This window comes from Grammomys surdaster, unplaced genomic scaffold, assembly GCF_004785775.1.
Source record: "Grammomys surdaster isolate TR1022 unplaced genomic scaffold, NIH_TR_1.0 126109, whole genome shotgun sequence".
NCBI lineage: Eukaryota > Metazoa > Chordata > Mammalia > Rodentia > Muridae > Grammomys > Grammomys surdaster.
Window position 1 is genome coordinate 1831339 of NW_021620917.1, and position 17547 is coordinate 1848885.

General features: G+C 48.7%; 1 protein-coding gene across 1 annotated transcript; it reads right to left on the reverse strand.

The window, feature by feature from the left end:
- Positions 1-1810: 1810 nt before the first annotated feature.
- Fam220a (family with sequence similarity 220 member A) lies at positions 1811-15568 on the reverse strand. Its single transcript, XM_028756062.1, is given in 3 exon segments — positions 1811-2778; positions 2781-3551; positions 15482-15568. Coding segments are annotated over 2 exon segments (777 nt in total). The 5' UTR covers positions 3474-3551; positions 15482-15568; the 3' UTR covers positions 1811-2694.
- Between the last annotated feature and the right edge of the window lie 1979 nt (positions 15569-17547).

Sequence of the window (17547 nt, forward strand, 5' to 3'; positions counted from 1 at the left end):
AGAGGACAACTAGCAGGAACTGGTTCTCAAGCTTGCTGGCGAGTGTCTTTTCCCACTGAGCACTCCTACCAGTCCAAATTCACACATGAACATTTAATTTAGTCTTCATAGCTGTGAACCGCCATGAGGCTTCAAGACCTCATCATTCAACCTAATTGTTTTAAAGAAAGAAAATCACGCTTCCAGATGTGAATAACAAGCCCAACGTTTTCTACTTGGCATCGTTGCTAAACTTAAAATAATCGTTCAGTCTTTCAGAGCAGCAACTGTAGGGGATAGGGAGCCGCAGAGAAACCTAGCATGCAGGCCGCCTTGTGACTCGTCCCCAGCATCACATAACACAGGTGTGATGGTGCACGCCCGCAGCGCCAGCCTCAGGAGGTACAGGGGGAACTGAAAGTCGTCCACAGCTGCACAGCAAGTCTAAGGCCAGGTAAATCTACATGTTCTATGGAAACTTCATCTGAGGGGGTTAGGGGGAAAGATAGCCTTGTCACATAGCTCAGGCTGGCCTCAAACTCATAAATGAAACAAACTCATAAATGAAACCTTTTGCTTCAAGAGTGCTAGGATTATGGGTGTTCACCAGTCAGCCAGTTCTGAAACACCATACTTCTGTACTATTTGTCCCAAATGTTTATATAAAAGGCCTTCTTTGAAGTCACCTGCCTGTTTTTGTTTTGTTCTGCTTCTGAATGCTGGGATTACAGGTGGGAGCCACCATGCCCAGATTTCTTGATATTTTGAGATAGTCTCACTACGTAGCCCAGGCTAGCCCTAATCTCTAGACGCTTCTGCTTCTCTGCCTTCCAAGTGCCGGGATCACAAGAGTGTGCTGCCATATGCAACCAGAGACGATTGTCTGACGGGGCCTCTGCACACTCAGCCCTCTGCACACCCAGTGGCTCATGTGGGAATGCTTATGCACAGATGTGTGTAGACCACGTCAGCCTTGGATGTCACTCTCTTCCACAGCTATCCACATCTTTTCTGACAGGCTCTCTCATTGGCCTGGAGTTTACCAATAAGGCTAGATCGGCAGGCCAACAAGCTCCAGGGACTCTACCACACACACACGGCCCACTCCCCTAGTGCTGGGAGAGTACACAATCGCAGCTACACTGGGCTGTACTAAGTGGGTTCTAGGAATCAAGCTCAAGTCAAGCTTGCACAGAAAACAGGTTCCCGTATCTCTAGACCCTTATTTTGTTTTCCGGGACAGACTTGCTTTGTAATCCAAGTTGGCCTAGCACTCAATTCATAAACCAGGCTGTGTTTGAACTCATGAATCAGCAGCAGAGGCTAGCCTGGGATTCATGCCTCAGGTCTCCTAAGTGCTGGGTGCATGCTACAATAACCAGCTACAGTGCACTATCTCAGAACCTGGAGAGAGAAGAGGGGACAAGAGCTCAAGGGAGGAGGAGGAGGAAGAAGAAGAAGAGGAGGAGGAAGAGGAGGGAGAGGAGGAGGAGGAAGAAGAGAGAGGAGGAAGAAGAGGAGGAGGAGGAAGAGGAGGAAGAGGAGGGAAGAAGAGGGAGGAGGAGAAGGAGGAGGAGGAGGAAGAAGAGGAAGGAAGAAGGAAGAGAAGGAAGAGGAGGAAGAAGGAGGAGGAAAGAGGAAGGAGGAAAAGGAGGAAGAGGAGGAGGAGAAGGAGGAGGAAGAAGACTTCAAATCCATCTCTTTGTTAGTTTTTTTTTCAAGCTGATTCTTAAGTCTTCATCAGCAACCTTTCACTCAGTACTAAAGATGCTGAAACCTTAGGAAGATGACAACATTAACAAAAAGATGAGAAGAATGTACACACACAAAAAAAAATAAAACATATTTATTATGCTAAAGAACAGATTTTATTATTTTCCCAAAACACTAAAATAGCCCATGGCATAGTAATTTAGGACACAATATAAATGACATATACAGTCAGGTCCCCCCCTCCCCATGGCTGTTTTTGACTGTCTTGGGTAGGAGGCTTTAAAATGTCCACTCTTTAAATGACCTTTATAAAGTTATCAACAAACCACAAAGGGAGAGTTTCTTGGGGGGGGGGGATCTTAATATTAAAGAGATCACAAATCCTGGACAGGGGTAAAGGAAAATACTTCATTTGTGATCTATGTTCTGTCGGCAGAAAAGCCTCAAACTCTTCTGTAATTTAAAATTATCCTAAATATTGCAACGTCTCCAAAGTGCCTCCATTAAAAACTGCAACTCAGGCAGAAGGAGAGGGGCGTATGAGAAGGGACATCAGGCCGCAGGTCACAGAGTCTGTACAGTGCAGAAATGTAAGACTCTTCATGACCGAAGCAAGGCTTACAAGAAGTGGAGGGCACAGCCTACAGACCCCCCACTCCCATCAAATGGCCAGAGGTGAGCTGAGGCAGGCGGCATCTGGATGCTAGCCCTTGAGAATGGGTCTCCATGATATAGAACTCTGGTAAATGGTTCCTGTCCCATCTTATACTGGGTAAATCAATCATTTCCCCTGGGGAGGAGGTTTCCCAGTTCTGAGCGTCCTTCCGAAAAGATTGAAAGCATGCTCAAAAATGTCTCTCTGCGTCAACCAGCAGGTGTGTCTGGTCACAGGAATCAGCAGGAACTGAATGGCTCCAGTGTACGCCAGACTTAATGCAAAAGAAACTGCCAGACAATCTTTAAAATTAATCTGCTATTTTTATTGTTCTGCTTGTACCTTGACTATGCCATCAGAGACTTGCTAATCTGGACGACTGCAGAGCCAGTGACCCCATGACTATCTGCAGACCATCTGAAGCACTTGAGAGAGTTTTCTCATCTTCTAAGGTTTCCTCTGAAAACATGGGATTTAAATGGTCAAGGGACACACATCCTGTCTTGTCTTCTGGGAAAACTTCATAATGGGTGTAAGCATATGGCAGCTGGCACAGCTCAGAGTATCGGTAAGACAGTTCTGACCTGGTGCCTAGCCCCTCGGGGACAGCACTTAGGGGTTCACCTCTTAAGAATCCCATTTCCCTCAGTTTTGGATGGTGTGGCCATCCTGACACCCAGGACTCTCCTTTGAGGTACTGTCCACGGCTGTCTGTGGCTCTGGACTCTCTTCCTGGCCAGTCACTTCCTAGTACATCCCCAACGCCACAGGACACCCCGGGTAGACGTTCTTCTGAAGGAGCAGAGGACAGAACCACAGCCTTTCCCAGAGCTGAACTTCTCCCCATTGGTCCCTTCAGATGTTGAAGCACTCTGAAGCCACTGTGAAGTATGAGGTTGGCCTCGCTCTGATCATGCTTCATTTCTGAGGATGCTGCCACCCTGCCCCGTGACTTTCCATGGGTATCTGCTACAGGCTGGTCTGTCCAGGAAGGCACATCTGATGGGCTGGGGTTCCCCTTCTGACTTCTTTTCTTAAGGCCACATGCTAGTTTGTCCAGGTCACCTCCTTGTGACTGCTTTACACTGGCCAGGCAAACACCCAGGGTCCCTCTCCCAGCCCTCATGCTTTGCGCCCTCTGATGCAGTGAGTCGAGGTGACGCCTATCAGTCAAGGATGGCCTTCAGTGGATCTCAATATGAACCTGGAAAAGATAATCAAATGAAAATTCTGTGACAGAGGGTTATTAACACATTCACACACACACAAAATGTCACCAAACACTAGGTCCTTGCGGAGTGGGGCCACAGAGCTGAATGGGAGGCAGAGAGCGAGAAGCACTGTCCACTGTCACAGGGCACCCTGAATTCCAGACAAGCATGGGCTTACAGAGAGAGATGGAGAAAGACGGATCACAAGTTCAAGGCCATCTTTGGCTACATAGTGAGTCTGAGTCAGCCTGTGCTACATTGAGATCCTGACTTAACCAGATAAATATATGAATAAAGTATACCTAAAGATACAAACTATCAGTCCCTTTATGAAGCCCCCAGCCCCACGTCAGGTCTACAGAAGAATCAACACTGTTAACTTAGGGCGAACTACCCTGCCCAGCAGAATGTGAGTGAAAGATGGGTTGATCTCCAAGTACTGAGAGTCAGTTCCTCCACGCCCTCTCCCTTCTCCCTGCTGAAGATGTTAAGAGCTCAAAACGTAACTGAGGAGTGGGAGAAAGGCTCCCAGCTATGTCCAAGATGCCCAGAGCAATCGGGTCTGGAGTCTTCCACACCAACCCTTCCCGGTGTGAGGCGGCCAACCTGCTAGATGACAATAGGCCTGACCCACTTAGGCAGCTGCTGGCCTGGCGGATGCCTGTCTCCTCACCTTCCCTAACCCAGGCTATTAATGGCCTCAGGCACCTGACAGTCCAGACTACCACTGCTTTGTAACCTAAAAATATCCTGCTCCCAATACTTTCCAAAGCAAATTAGCAAGGCTGCTCCCAGGGGACAAGGAGGAGTCACAGTGAGTAGGGCAGTGGGCCTCAATGCCCGCTAGAGCACACTCTAGACAACCCTCCTGAAGGGAGCAGCATGGGTGAGTGGGCCCTGACTAGAGGCTCGGGCTGGAGGGAAATTGTGAGGAAAGGCGCCAACATCACCCTTCTGAATGAAGCTGACTCATGACCACAGAGAACACAGAGGGCACCGAGTTTCTTCTGACCAGGCAAGCAAGCGTCTCTGCATCACACCTGATCTGGCAACGCCAGCTATGCTCTACAACCACGCCTTATCTCCTGGTTACAGATCTGCTCAAAAGCACATTTAATAAAGAGAAGCTACCCCCAGCTCTGGAAGAGCTGGACATCCTCAACAAAGTTCACACTTCCTTGTGTCGTGCGTGCGTGCTGTGGGCTCCGTGAGGAAAAGCTCTGAGCACGCTCTCCAGCAGTGGCGGTGGCTTTTGTATCAGTGTTGGCAAGTATCTGGGGATAAACGAAAGGCTGCTGGGATGTGTGGTAAGGTTGGGGCTGAAAAGGAACCTCAACAAGTGCATCTCAGCGGGCAGTGAGTTCAACTTCCAGCACCCAGAAAAAGCACCAAGGGATCCAATACCTTCTTCTGGCCTCTGTGGACACACATACCCACAAATAAAAAAACCAAATTAAGATGAAAATAAGGCCTAGAAAGACCTCGATTCCAGTTTCATAATCCATGGGGACATGGTGGCTTTTATTCCCAGCACCAGGAAGGTAGAGACAAGCAGATGTGTGAGTCTTGCTGGCCAGCCGGCCTAGCCTACTGAGCAGTTCAGGCCAATGAAGGAGACTATCTCAAGAACCAAGAGGACAGCAGCTAAGGAGAGACCCTGGAGGTTGTACTCGGCCTCCACAGGCACTGCCTCCACAAGTTAAAGAGAACCTAGTGTGCTCGTGCATGGCTGCACTCTCAGGAAGAGAACACAGAGAGGAGGCTCATGAGTCCATGGTCATCCTCGGCCCTTCAGAATGTAGCCCACCTTAGGGCTACACAAGACCCTGTCTCCAACCCTCCTCTCTAAATACAGAGGGACAGGAGGTACAGCCTGATGGTAGAGCAAGTACCCGTGGATGCAAAAAACTCAGCTGACTTGTTTGTTTTGTTTTTGAGACCAGAGTCTCACCACGTTGCCCTAGTAACCTAGAATTCACTCTGTAGACAAGGCTACCCTTGACACCATCACACCTGGATAAGCTTCTGATGGATTCCAACAGCAGCAGCAACAACAACAACAACATACACACACACACACACACACACACACACACACACACACCACACCCAAGGTTGAACTGAGCCAAGCGAGGTGTTACATGACTGTAATCCAGGTATGGAGGAGGCCACGGCAAAGAGGCTCTCCAGTTTGAGACCAGCATGGACTACATGGTAAGACTCTATCTCAAAAACATACCAAGCAGGCACCAGAATGTATGTGAATCCTTCATGCCCTTGGGTTGGGAAGGACTCTCTAGTGACAGCAAACACCAAACATTAAAAAAAAAAAAGATTATTAAACCTTGACTCAAAAAAAAAAAAAGTCAGGGGTGCGGACAGAGGATTCAGCAGTTAAGAGCACTGGCTGCTCCTGCAGTGGACTGGCATTGGGGCAGCACCACACAGCTGAGTACAAGCACCTGTCACTCCAGCTCTAAGGAGCCTGACACTCTCTTCTGGCCTCTGAGGGCACCAGACATGCACTGTGGGATAGACATATGTGTGGGCATTCATACCTACACAAAGAATAGAGATAAATCTTTAAAAACACTTTTCAGGGTGTGCATGGTAGTACAGACCTGGAATCCCAGCACTTGGGAGGATGAGGAGAAAAAAAAAAATTCTAGCTCAAGGCCAGCCTGAACTATGCATTGAGCTCCTGTCCCAAACAGGCCAGCCTGGACTACACAATGAGCTCCTGTCTCAAACAGGCCAGCCTGGACTACACAACGAGCTGTCTCAAACACCCTTCCCTCAGAAGTAAACGAACATAAGCATGACCAACAGGCAAAGCTAAAATACGAGACGCTCAAAAACTGTTTACTCTTACAGAAGTTTTAAAAACTCTGTGTATATGCCCTTCCACATTTATTTTGAGAGGAGGGTTAAAGCAGGGTCTTATATAGCCCTAAGGTATGGGTGGCTAGTGCCTCAAGGCGTGAAGCAAGAGGGCTGGGCTATTATGGGTTCAAGTTCTGTGGAGATACATGAAGTTCTAGGACAGCTTGGATATAAAGTCAGGGTGGGGGTAGGGAGTAGGAGTTGGAAAACCCCGTCTCAATGAACAAAGTCAGGCTGGGAAGATGGCTGGGTGGGTAACAGCACTTCCTGTGCTAGCATGAGAGCCTGAGTTTAAATCCACCATACTTAAAACAGAGTACACTCCAAAAAAATAGGTGTCGCCACGCCAGCACCTGTAACCCCAGCATTTGCAGGATGGAGACAAAATCCCCAGCAGCAGCTGGTCAGCTGGCCTAGCTGAAGCGGGAGGCTTCCAGTTCAGTGAGGTAACAGCTCAATGTGCACTCGGGTACAATCACCCACACTCGTGTGCATGCACGAACCCCCCCCACACACACACAATGTACACACAAATGCCCATAACAACATTATTCAGTAAGACAGTGACAACAACCCAAAGGTCCAGCAGCCAACTGGAGATTATCTGGAGAAATGGCAGCTATTAATAGGTTCACAGTGGGATCCAGCAGAGGAAAAGCACACTGGTGGAGGAAACCGGGGCTGTCCAAGTAGCATGCTTACACAAGAAGAGGTGGGGAAAGGTCTACAGAGCTTCCCAGGCCTGTTTAACACTTATTTATCTATTCATTCATTCATTCATTCACTCATTCATTCACTCATTCCTCTCATCCATCCACCCATCTATCATCCATCCATCCATCCATCCATCCATCCATCCATCCACCCACCCACCCATCCATCCATCCATCCATCCATCCATCTTAGAGACAGGGTCTCAAACAGTCAGGCTGACCCGAAATGGCTATCTAAGCTGAAGATGACCTTGAAATCCTGATCCTCCTGCTGCCACCTCTTGTTTACTGGGACTACAGGCCTAGTACCCTTTGCCTTGGTTGTATGATGTCCTAGGGATGAAACCTAGGGCTCAGGGCACACTAGACAAAGTCTCTTCCAGCCAGGCCACATTCCGGGTGCCCATATTCATCCACTCACCTGCCCACAGACTTGATGCTGCTGTCTTTGGGCCACTGTTTATTAAGACTGGAGTATTGGACTTTAAACTGTTTTCAAACCTCTCAGGTAGACTTACTAGACTGTGCGTTAAGTCCATATTCAACTGTGTAAAGAACCACCAGACTCTCACCCAGCAGCACAAAAGGACTGAGAACACTCAGAGCAATATCTCCTTCTGCAACCCCTCCTCCCACCCTCCACCCTGATGACAGCCATCCCAACAAGTGTGCCGTGGCCTCCCACTGCTCCTGAGTGATGTGCTTTCTCCTACAGTCCAGGATCTTCTCAAGGACAGTGGCCATCTGTTTACCTTCTCAGACAAATCTCTACTCCAGGGTTTTGCCAGTGACGGGATTGGGCTGCTTGGTTTTTTATTTTATTTATTTATTTTTAATTGTAAGAAATCTTTCTGTATTCAGGGTATTAATCCTTTACCAAACTAATTTACCAATAAATGCTTTCTTTCATTCTGTGGTGGCCTCCCTCCCCTTCACCATGTTAAGAGATGGACCTAGGACCTCACCCATGTTAAGCTAACATCTGACCCCTGACCTACTGCTTTACTGCCCCTACATGCATTCTTTTTGCATGGAGAGTGAGTTCATGCTCACTCGAATTTATTGCATCTTACAAAGCTATCAGGTGAAGAAACTGGTTCTTCTCTCCCCAGGTTCAGACATGCCAGGGCTGGAGCCCAGAGCCCAGGACACACTGGGCAGCCCCAGAAGGAAAGGAAGCCCTTTCAAGCTCATGTGTTCCTCTCACCTTATGTATGATAACTGGAGTGAGCTCATATGCTTTAAAACAGTCGTTATGTGTGTGATGGGCACATAATGACACACCTGTTAAGGTCAAAGGACAACCTCTGGTGTTGGCGCTGACCTATTCCACAGCCCCTGGTTCATACACTGTAACATCTGCCCGAACCATACATAATTATTTCTAGAACTCTTTCAGAAACATGCCAAGGGAGCCTGTCATGGTGGTACAAGTCTATAATCCCAGCGTTCAGAAAGACGAGGCAGGAGGACTCGGAGTTCCAGTATCTTAAGCTACAAAATGAGTCCTAGGTCAGCATGGTGAGACTGTCTCAAAACAACCTAAGTCGGTCCAGAATACAGGAAAGGCTAGGGAGACGGCTCGGAGGTTAAGAGTATTTGCTGCTCCTGGAAAGGACCCAAGTTCCATTCCCAGCACCCACACTGGGTAAGTCTCTAACACCTGTAACTCCAGCTCCAGGGGAGCAGACACCTCTTCTGGCCTCCAGATGCACTTCCATAAACACACAAACACATTAAAAAAAGAAGAATGTAGGTGCTGGGCCCAGCAGGACACTCGGCAAGTGAATGAAGGCACCGTCTGCCAGGTCTGATCCCCAAGACCAATGTTACAGAGAGAATCAAATCACACAGGCTAGCCTCTAATCTACACACAGAACCAAAATACCAAGAAAAACAAAAGGGGCAGTTCCAATGTGCTTTGCGCGAATCTACAATTTTCTTCCTGGCTCGCTGTCCCAGCCTCTGGCTTCCTCCTGTTCCAGGCTTGCCCCAGGTGTGGGTCCTGGTGACAGCTCACCCTGTCCACATTCTGCACTCCTCCGGCCCCTTAGAAGATAAAAACGATTTCCATGTGATGGAAAAGTTCTGAGAATTGGTGGTGACAACTGCCCAATATGGAAAGGTATTAATGTCCCTGAATTCTACACTTAGCTGGTATGACACTTTTGTCTTTTGAGATGGGGTTTCACGTGACCCAGACTGGCCTCAAACTCACTCTGGCTGAGGATGACTCTGAGCTCCCCATCCTCTGGCCCCTAAGTGCTAGAGTCATAAGCTGTACCACTGCACCTGGCTTGCAGGATAAGCTTCCTTATACATTTTCCCTCCCTCAGCATCTCTACATGCTGGGACTCCAGGCCTGTAGCACAATGCCTGGTAAAGCAAAGACTTACTAAGTACAAGGGGAAAAAGATGTCCAAGTAGTGAAGAGGCCCAAAACCCAGGAAGCTAGAGTTAAACAGGTTCAGAGAGGAGAAAAAGCGGCTGTGGCCTGTGAGACGGCTCAGTGGGGAAATGCGATTGCCGCCATGTCTATCACTAGGGTTTGAGCCCCAGGACCCACACCGTCAGAGACAAGAAACTCCTGCAGGCAGTGCTCACAGACATTATGACACCCCATGTGCACACGCACACACACATGTGCTCACACACAGAGATGTAACACAAAGTGGAGACTGGAGCCAGGAAGGTAGCTCAGTGGGAGAGTGGGTTCAGTCCCCAGCAGGGGGTGGGGGGTGGTGGTGGTGGTAGTGCATGCTTTAATCTAGGGCAGAGGCAGGCAGATCTCAAGTTCAAGGCCAGCCTGGTCTACAGAGCCGGTTCCTGGACAGCCAGGGGAGAAACCTTGTCTCAAAACATTGGGGGGGAGGGGAAGATGGGGAAAGGAGGAGGAGGAAGAGGAGGAAAAGGAGGGACAGTTAATCATATAGAAGGCAAAGACACATTCAATGCCTTGCTGAACAGGGCAGAGCAGGGAGAAAGCACCTGCAGGATCAGTCTTTGCGGTGATCACCATCAGTCATTGTGGTATCTTCTCCCTGTTCTTTACAGGCCTTCTCTTTGTTGACCTGGGGCTAAGACACTTGATCCATGTTTCTCATGGGCCACATAAGTAAAGGTTGTAGGTGGGACTTGTCCAGAAGGTATTCATGATACTGGTTATGTATGTTGGTTTTCAAGACAGGGTTTCTCTGTGTAGCCCTAGCTGTCCTGAAACTCACTCTGTAGACCAGGCTGGCCTCAAACTCAGAGATCCACTGGCCACAGGTGTGTGCCACCAACACCTGGCTTTTCTTTTTTGTTGGTTGGGGAGGAGCAAGGTCTCATAGTCCAGGCTGGCTTTGAATTCCAGTTCCTCCGGTTTCTACCTTCCAAGGGCTGGGATTACGGGTGTACGTTACTATGGCCCACCATAGCTTTCACTATCTGTCGTGATTGGTACAGAGTCTCGATTTTTATATCTAGATGAAATTCCCATGCTGTATGAGAAAGTGGAGTGCTAATAACCTCAGAAGACTGAGGCTTGCTCAAAAGCCGGCCTCAGTGGGAGAGGATGTGCCTAGACCTGCTGGATAGATGCCCCAAGGTGGGCTGGTAGCCAAGGGGGCTCCCCTTCTCCAGGAGAAGAGATGGGGCAATGGAGGGGAATTCGGGGGTGGGTGGGTCTGGGAGGAGAGTAGGGAAGGGGCTGTAACTAGGATGTAAAGTGAATTTTTTAAAAAAGCCAAACTTTCTTCCTTTTCTTTCTTTTTTGTTTGAGACAAGAGAAACTATATAATCTTGACTGGTCTAGAACTCACTACGTAGACCAGGCTGGCCTTGAATTCACAGAGATCACCAGTCTTTTCCTCCTGAGTGTTGGGATTAAAGGCTGCCTGGCTTTATTTTTTTAAGATTTTATGTTATTTTTAATTGGGGTGGGGTATGTTCAGTACAGAGCCCTTGGAGGCCAGAAGAGCTCAACAGATGCCCTGGAACAGGAATTCCAGCTGCTGGGAGCCACTAAGCTCCAGTCCTCTCCAGCAGCGGCCAGCCCCCTCTCCAAACCCTTTCCTATCTTGGGACAGGGGTCTTGTCACTACGTTGTCCACACTGACCACAGACTGGCAAGGCAGCTCAATGTAGAACCCACCATGCAAGCACGAGAACCTGAGTTCCATCCTCCAAAATACACAGAAAAAAAGCTGTGTGTGGGTGGTGTCATGTGCTAATAATCTCAGCATTAGGGAGTTGGACACAGGAGTATTACTGAGATAAAAGATCCCTGGGGCTTCCCTGGCCAGCCAGTCTGGTCAGATTAATGAGCCTAAAACCAATGAGAGACCTTGTCTCAAAAAAAAAAAAAAAAGCCGGGCGGTGGTGGTGCATGCCTTTAATCCCAGCACTTGGGAGGCAGAGGCAGGCGGATTTCTGAGTTCGAGGCCAGCCTGGTCTACAGAGTGAGTTCCAGGACAGCCAGGGCTACACAGAGAAACCCTGTTATGAAAAACAAACAAACAAACAAACAAAAAAACAAAATCAAGAAATCAAGAGGCTTGCACCTGAGAACAGACACCCAAGGTTGACTTTTTGTCTGGCCTACACACACCTGCACACACACACACACACACACACACACACACACACATGCAGGCACACACACTCACATGCCCCAAAAAGTGATCCTCCTGTCTCAGCCTCTCAAGTAGCTGGAGGTGTGTGTGTGTATGTGTGTTCACACCATGATTTGTCTGCAAACAATACTTTTAGAAACATCTTTGCTACATGTGTTTCTGTGTGTGGAGATCATGTGGTCACTCCAGTAGTCACAATCCTACATGTGTTTATGTGTGTGGAGATCACTGGTCACTCCAGTAGTCACAATCCTACATGTGTTTCTGTGTGTGGAGATCATGTGGTCACTCCAGTAGTTCACAATCCTCAAGGGAGGTTCTTTCCTTTCACTGTGTGGGTCTTGAGGCTCCAACTCAGGTTGCCAAAGTTGGTGGCAAGCACCTTTAACCATCTCGATGGCCACAAACAGCTTTGTTTATTTTTAAAGATGTATTTATTTGTGGGCTGGGGAGATGACTCAGCAGACATGAGCACTGGCTGCTCTTCTAGAGGACCAGGGTTCAATTCCCAGCACCCACATGGCAGTTCACAACTATGTGTAACTCCAGTTCGAGGGGATCTGATGTCCTCCTCTGGCCTCCACAGGCACCAGGGACAAGTGTGGTGCACATATATGCAGACAATACATTCATACACAAAAGTTAAAAATAAGATGTCTTGTTAAAGATTTGCTTTGGTTTCTGACTATTTTGCAGGCTGTGTACCACCAGCCTGCCTGGTGCCTAGAGAGCTGCACTGAAGTTACATATGGTCAGGAGCTATCTTGTGGGTGCTGGGAAAGAAACCCAGATCCTCTGCAAGAACAGCAAGTGCTCTTAACTGCTAAGCCAACTCTCCAGTCTCATACTTTAAAATTACAACCCTTCTGAGTCTACAAATCGCTGCTGCATCTATCCCTTGTTCAATCATCTTTCGGATGAGGAGCTCATTAGTATCATTAAAACGCCTCAGTGCTGGGTTAGGGATGGAGCTCTGAGGTAGACTTAATCTTTAGTGTACATAGGGCCTTCGATTCCGTGCCCAGCACTGCCAAAGGGGTAAGGGGAACCCCAGTGCCCTATGAACAAGAGATTTAAGCACACGGGCAATAAAGTCCCACAGGGCCCAACCCTTTAAACTCAGTTAGGTTCCCCTGTGACAGAGGAAGGAACAACATTCTGGAGGGAAAAAGGCTGTGGGCTACTGGACTGTCCCTTTAGTTGGACTGCTACTTATTACACTTCCCTTTGCCCAGAATCACCACAACTAAACCCTCAAGTTCAGTTAGAGTTTGCTCACAAACCAACAAGAGTCCTAAAGCCTTCAGGGGAACTTAAGCGCCCGAGATAAAGACTTCAAGTTCAGCGCTGTAACCCAGAAGCCCTCTCTCCCTCTCCCAGGATGAACAGGCTGCATTTGACCAGGTTCAAGATCAAGCCTAAAACCCTCACAGGGGACTTAGAAAATCCTTCTCTGGCTGGGCAGTGGTTCACATCTTTAATTCCAGCATGTGTCATGAGAAAAAGGCAAGCAGGTCTCTTCGAATTTAAGGTCAGCCTAGTCTACATAAGGAATTTTACAGAGTTCCAAGCTATCCAGGGTTGCATAGTGAGACCTTGTCTCAAAAGAAAAACAAACTTTCCCAAGACTATCTTACCCTCTACCTGGGCCCGCTTGACCCTGAATTAAGAGAGCCCATGTCTGGTTCCCCAAATTCTCTAAAACTGGCTAACCTGAATCGTGATTTGATCTGGAGCCCACCCAGCTGCCCTTGCTATCGACGGGCTTGCACTAACTCACTGCTCACGCTACTCTTATTATAGATATGTTTCCCTCCCCCCAATGCGTTTGCCTTCCTTCAGCACAGTGCATACTCCCCGTTATGAAATATGGATTTGAATCACCTTTCCAGAGATGATCTCACTGTCCTACAAACAGATGCGCAATTAGGAAAACACCAGGAATGGAATCTGCCTGTTTACTGCTTATAAAACAATGAGCCTTCAGCACTCCTGCAGTGAAGAAAGCTGGTACTGGATTACAAAAGTTCCCTCTGAAAGAACTAAACTGCGAGACTGTCCCTGCCAAGGAAGACACTCACCATACCCAGGAGCAGGAAGGGAATGACTGCAAACCTAGTAAAGAGAGGGACTCCCTGACAAAGCCTACCCAGCCATCTTGGTGCAAGCTGGGTGAGGGGTGAGTGGAAGTCATATCCACACGTGAGAAGGATAGGCATGGACCTGCTGTGGTCATGTTCAAGGATACAAGGACATGACATATATGTTCAGAAGACTTCTCTAGGGAGCCAGAGAGATGGCTCAGCTGTTAAGGGTGCTTGCTGTCCTTGCAGAGACCTGGACTCAAGCAGTTCACAACTGCCTGCAACTCCAGCTCCAGAGGATCCAGTGACCTCTTCTGGCCTCCTCCACCTCTTCTTCTTCCCCCTCCTCTTCCTCCTCCTCCTCCTGCAGATAGTCACAAATAGATCCATGCATACACATTTTACACACACACACACACACACACACACACACACACACGACGCCTCTAAGTGACCAGTGGAAAACAGAGAATACACAAAATTCCAGACTAGCAATTAGAGTAGCCTGGACTCAAGAAGGGTGCACAGAGAAATGAATACCTGAGGACATTTTTGGGGTTTTGACTATTGAGACAGGGTCTCGAGTCATAGCCAAAGGTGGCTCTGGGCCTGATTCTCTTCCCTCCGCCCTCCAAACGCTAGGATTACAGACATGGATCACCACACCTAGTTTATGCAGTACTGGAGACTAAGCCCAGGACTTTGTGCATACCAGACAAACATCCCCCTGCCGGAGCTGCATCCCTAGCCTGTTTTTTTTTGTTTGTTTGTTTGTCTGTTTGCTTGTCTTTAATGTTACAACACACAGCAATCCGAGACATAACATTTTGTAGTAAGTAAGCTCTCGTAGTCTTTCATGTAATTTTCCAAGTACGAATCATATGTAACTCGGGACATCGGGTTCCGAAGTGGGACCGGATGAGTCAAACACAGACTGCAGACACTTCTGTTTTAACCACAAAGATTTTTTTTTTCTTTTTGAAAACTCTGAACTAACCTGATGTTTAAAAATCAGGATTTCTGATTTCTCTCGGAGGAGGTTACCAGATCTGGCAGAAACACCGGAGCCGTGTTTCTACAGGTTGGTAATTGGCAGGCACACAGGCTTTCTGGTTTATCTCAGTTCCCACACCCAGCAGTCTACTCATTTGTGGCACCTGCTGTAAAGGTTTGAAGTTTCTGCCCCTATGGCCTGGTATCACTTAAGATGCCACAAGCCCTGTTCATGCTTGCCTAGCATTCTGGAAGTCCCGGGTTGATCCCAGCAGCACCTCATAACCAGGGTGGTACACGAGTAACACCTCCCCCCAGAGTAAAGACATTCTGATTTGGACCTTAAAATTGGTTTTCCTTAATTCGTTTTACCAATTTTGGTCAACATGCTTTGCCTCAGACGGTCTGTAACCACCTGTGTCAGGGACCATTTACACACACCAAGTCCATCACACTCTGACTTGACCCAACTGCAGAAAAACTACGTGCCACTACACAGAACTGGCTCCTCTGCACGCCAGGGAACGACGTATGCACAGTGGCAGTGGCGAGATTCCCTGCCTATAGCAAATGCAAAGCACCCACTGGGTTCATTTCCAGAACTACAAAAAAAAAAAAAATACTGTCAGATTACATGCTTCCCAGGGGTGGAGCCGAGTCCTTCTTTCCAACACAGCCTGTGCCACTCCAAGGTGTGTAAACAGAATCCAAGGAAGTTCACTATCCAGCCTTTCTTACATTTTGAGACAGAACACTCAGATCGGTAAGACCTCTCCGCTAGAAAAAAAAAAGCATTTTGTAACTCAAGAGATGAGAAATGTCAGTCATTTCCAGCAAATGCGGCCTCCAGAATGCTGATGCGGGCATGCTGTTAGTCCGCGTCTAAATTGTTTCAGGCCTCTGAATCTGTTTTCCCTCTTTCTCTCATCTTTATCCCCATCGCCGTTTCTAACCCCTGGCCAGAATAAATTGGAAACACTGGTCAAGACACCATTAACTTTCAACCTAAGGCACAAGGATAATACAAAAAACCGTCACAAAGTTTGGGGAACCAGAATTCACAAAGGAACTCGCAGCTACAGGATCGCCAACAATTTGTCATTTCTAAGGACAAAGCGTCCTAAGGGACCTTTCTGTCATCTTTCCTTGGACCCCCACTCCCAGATGTGGGACCTACTCTCTGAAGCATCCTCTATGCAGAGTGGGGTTCCAGGGGGAGAATACGCGATGTCTGGTACACACTCGGCCTCAGGCAGATAGCATGCGCCCCCAAGCACCTGCACCCGCCGAGCCAGGTGGGCAGGGATGCCGAGGGCGCGGCTCACTTACCTGCAGACGCACGTTGAGCATCATGGAAGCCACGATGTAGAGGTAGGGAAAGTTGATGCGCAGCCGCCAAGCCAAATCAAAGAAGATGAGCAGCGTGCGGGTCAGCCCCTTGCAGAAGACCCCATAGGAGCGGGCGGCGGCCGAGCGCGACAGCCGGACAGCCAGACCCGACAGAGCCGTCGCCATATAGAGATCCGCGGCGCTCCCACTGCCCGCCCGCCCGCCCTCCCTCTCCGCGCCCCGTCGCCCAGGGCCTCCTCCCCCGGGCCGCTGCTCAGCGCTCAGCGATCTCAGGGAGCGAGGGAGACCGCGGCGAGGCCGGCAGGAGGGCGGGCCGCGGGGGAGCGGAGTCTGCGCGTCACTCTCCCGAGGCGCCTCCGCGAGCTACCACCTAGATTCCCGGCCCGGCCGCGCGGCCTGACGTCACAAAGCCGTCCCGCGCCTGCGCAGGCAGCAGACTCCGCCTCCCGCCCCGCCCCGCCCCTCAGGCGGCTTTCCTAGCAAGAGAAATTAAGTGCGCGTGCGTTGGAGAATAGGGTTGGCTGCGTTGCGTCTGGCGCCGTCTAATGGTGAAGTTGAGGATAGCAACAGAGGGAAAGTGGCACGGTGGCACTAGCCTGTTAATATTCCAGCACTTTAAGAGACTGAGGCAGGAAAAACATGAATTCAAGGCTGGCTGCTCCACCAGAGGACCCTGAGTGCAATTTTCCGTACCCACATCAGGTGGCTCAAAATCACCTGTATCTGGCTTCAGGAGATCCGGTACCTTCTGACCTTTGTGGGCATCTGCACTCACTTCCATATCAAAAGAAATCTTTAAAAAACAACAGAAAAGAGATGATACATGGTTACGGCCACATGTACTTTATACCACATAGTCTTAAAAATGTTACAGTGGGGTTGGAGAGATGGCTCAGCGGTTAAGAGCGCTGACTGCTCTTCCAGAGGTCCTGAGTTCAATCCCAGCACCCACATGGTGGCTCACAACCATCTGTAATGGGATCTGATGCCGTCTTCTGGTGTGTCTGAAGAAAGCAATGGTGTACTCATATACATAAAATAAATAAATCTTTTTTAAAAATGGTTACAGTGAGACCAGCAAAATGACGAAGCAGGTAAAAGGCACTTCCCATTACTCCTGAGGACCCGAGTTCAATTCCTGGGACCCTCAAGGTGGAAGACCACAACTGATTCCAGGGTGTTGTCCTCTATCCTGCTTGTTTATTTTTTTTTTAACTTGACACAAGCTAGACTAGCGATTCTCAACCAGTGGGTCCGGACCTCTTAGGTGGTCAAACGACCCTTTCACAATGGTTAGTCTAAGACCATCTGTATATCAAATATTTACATTACGATTCATAAAAGTAGCAA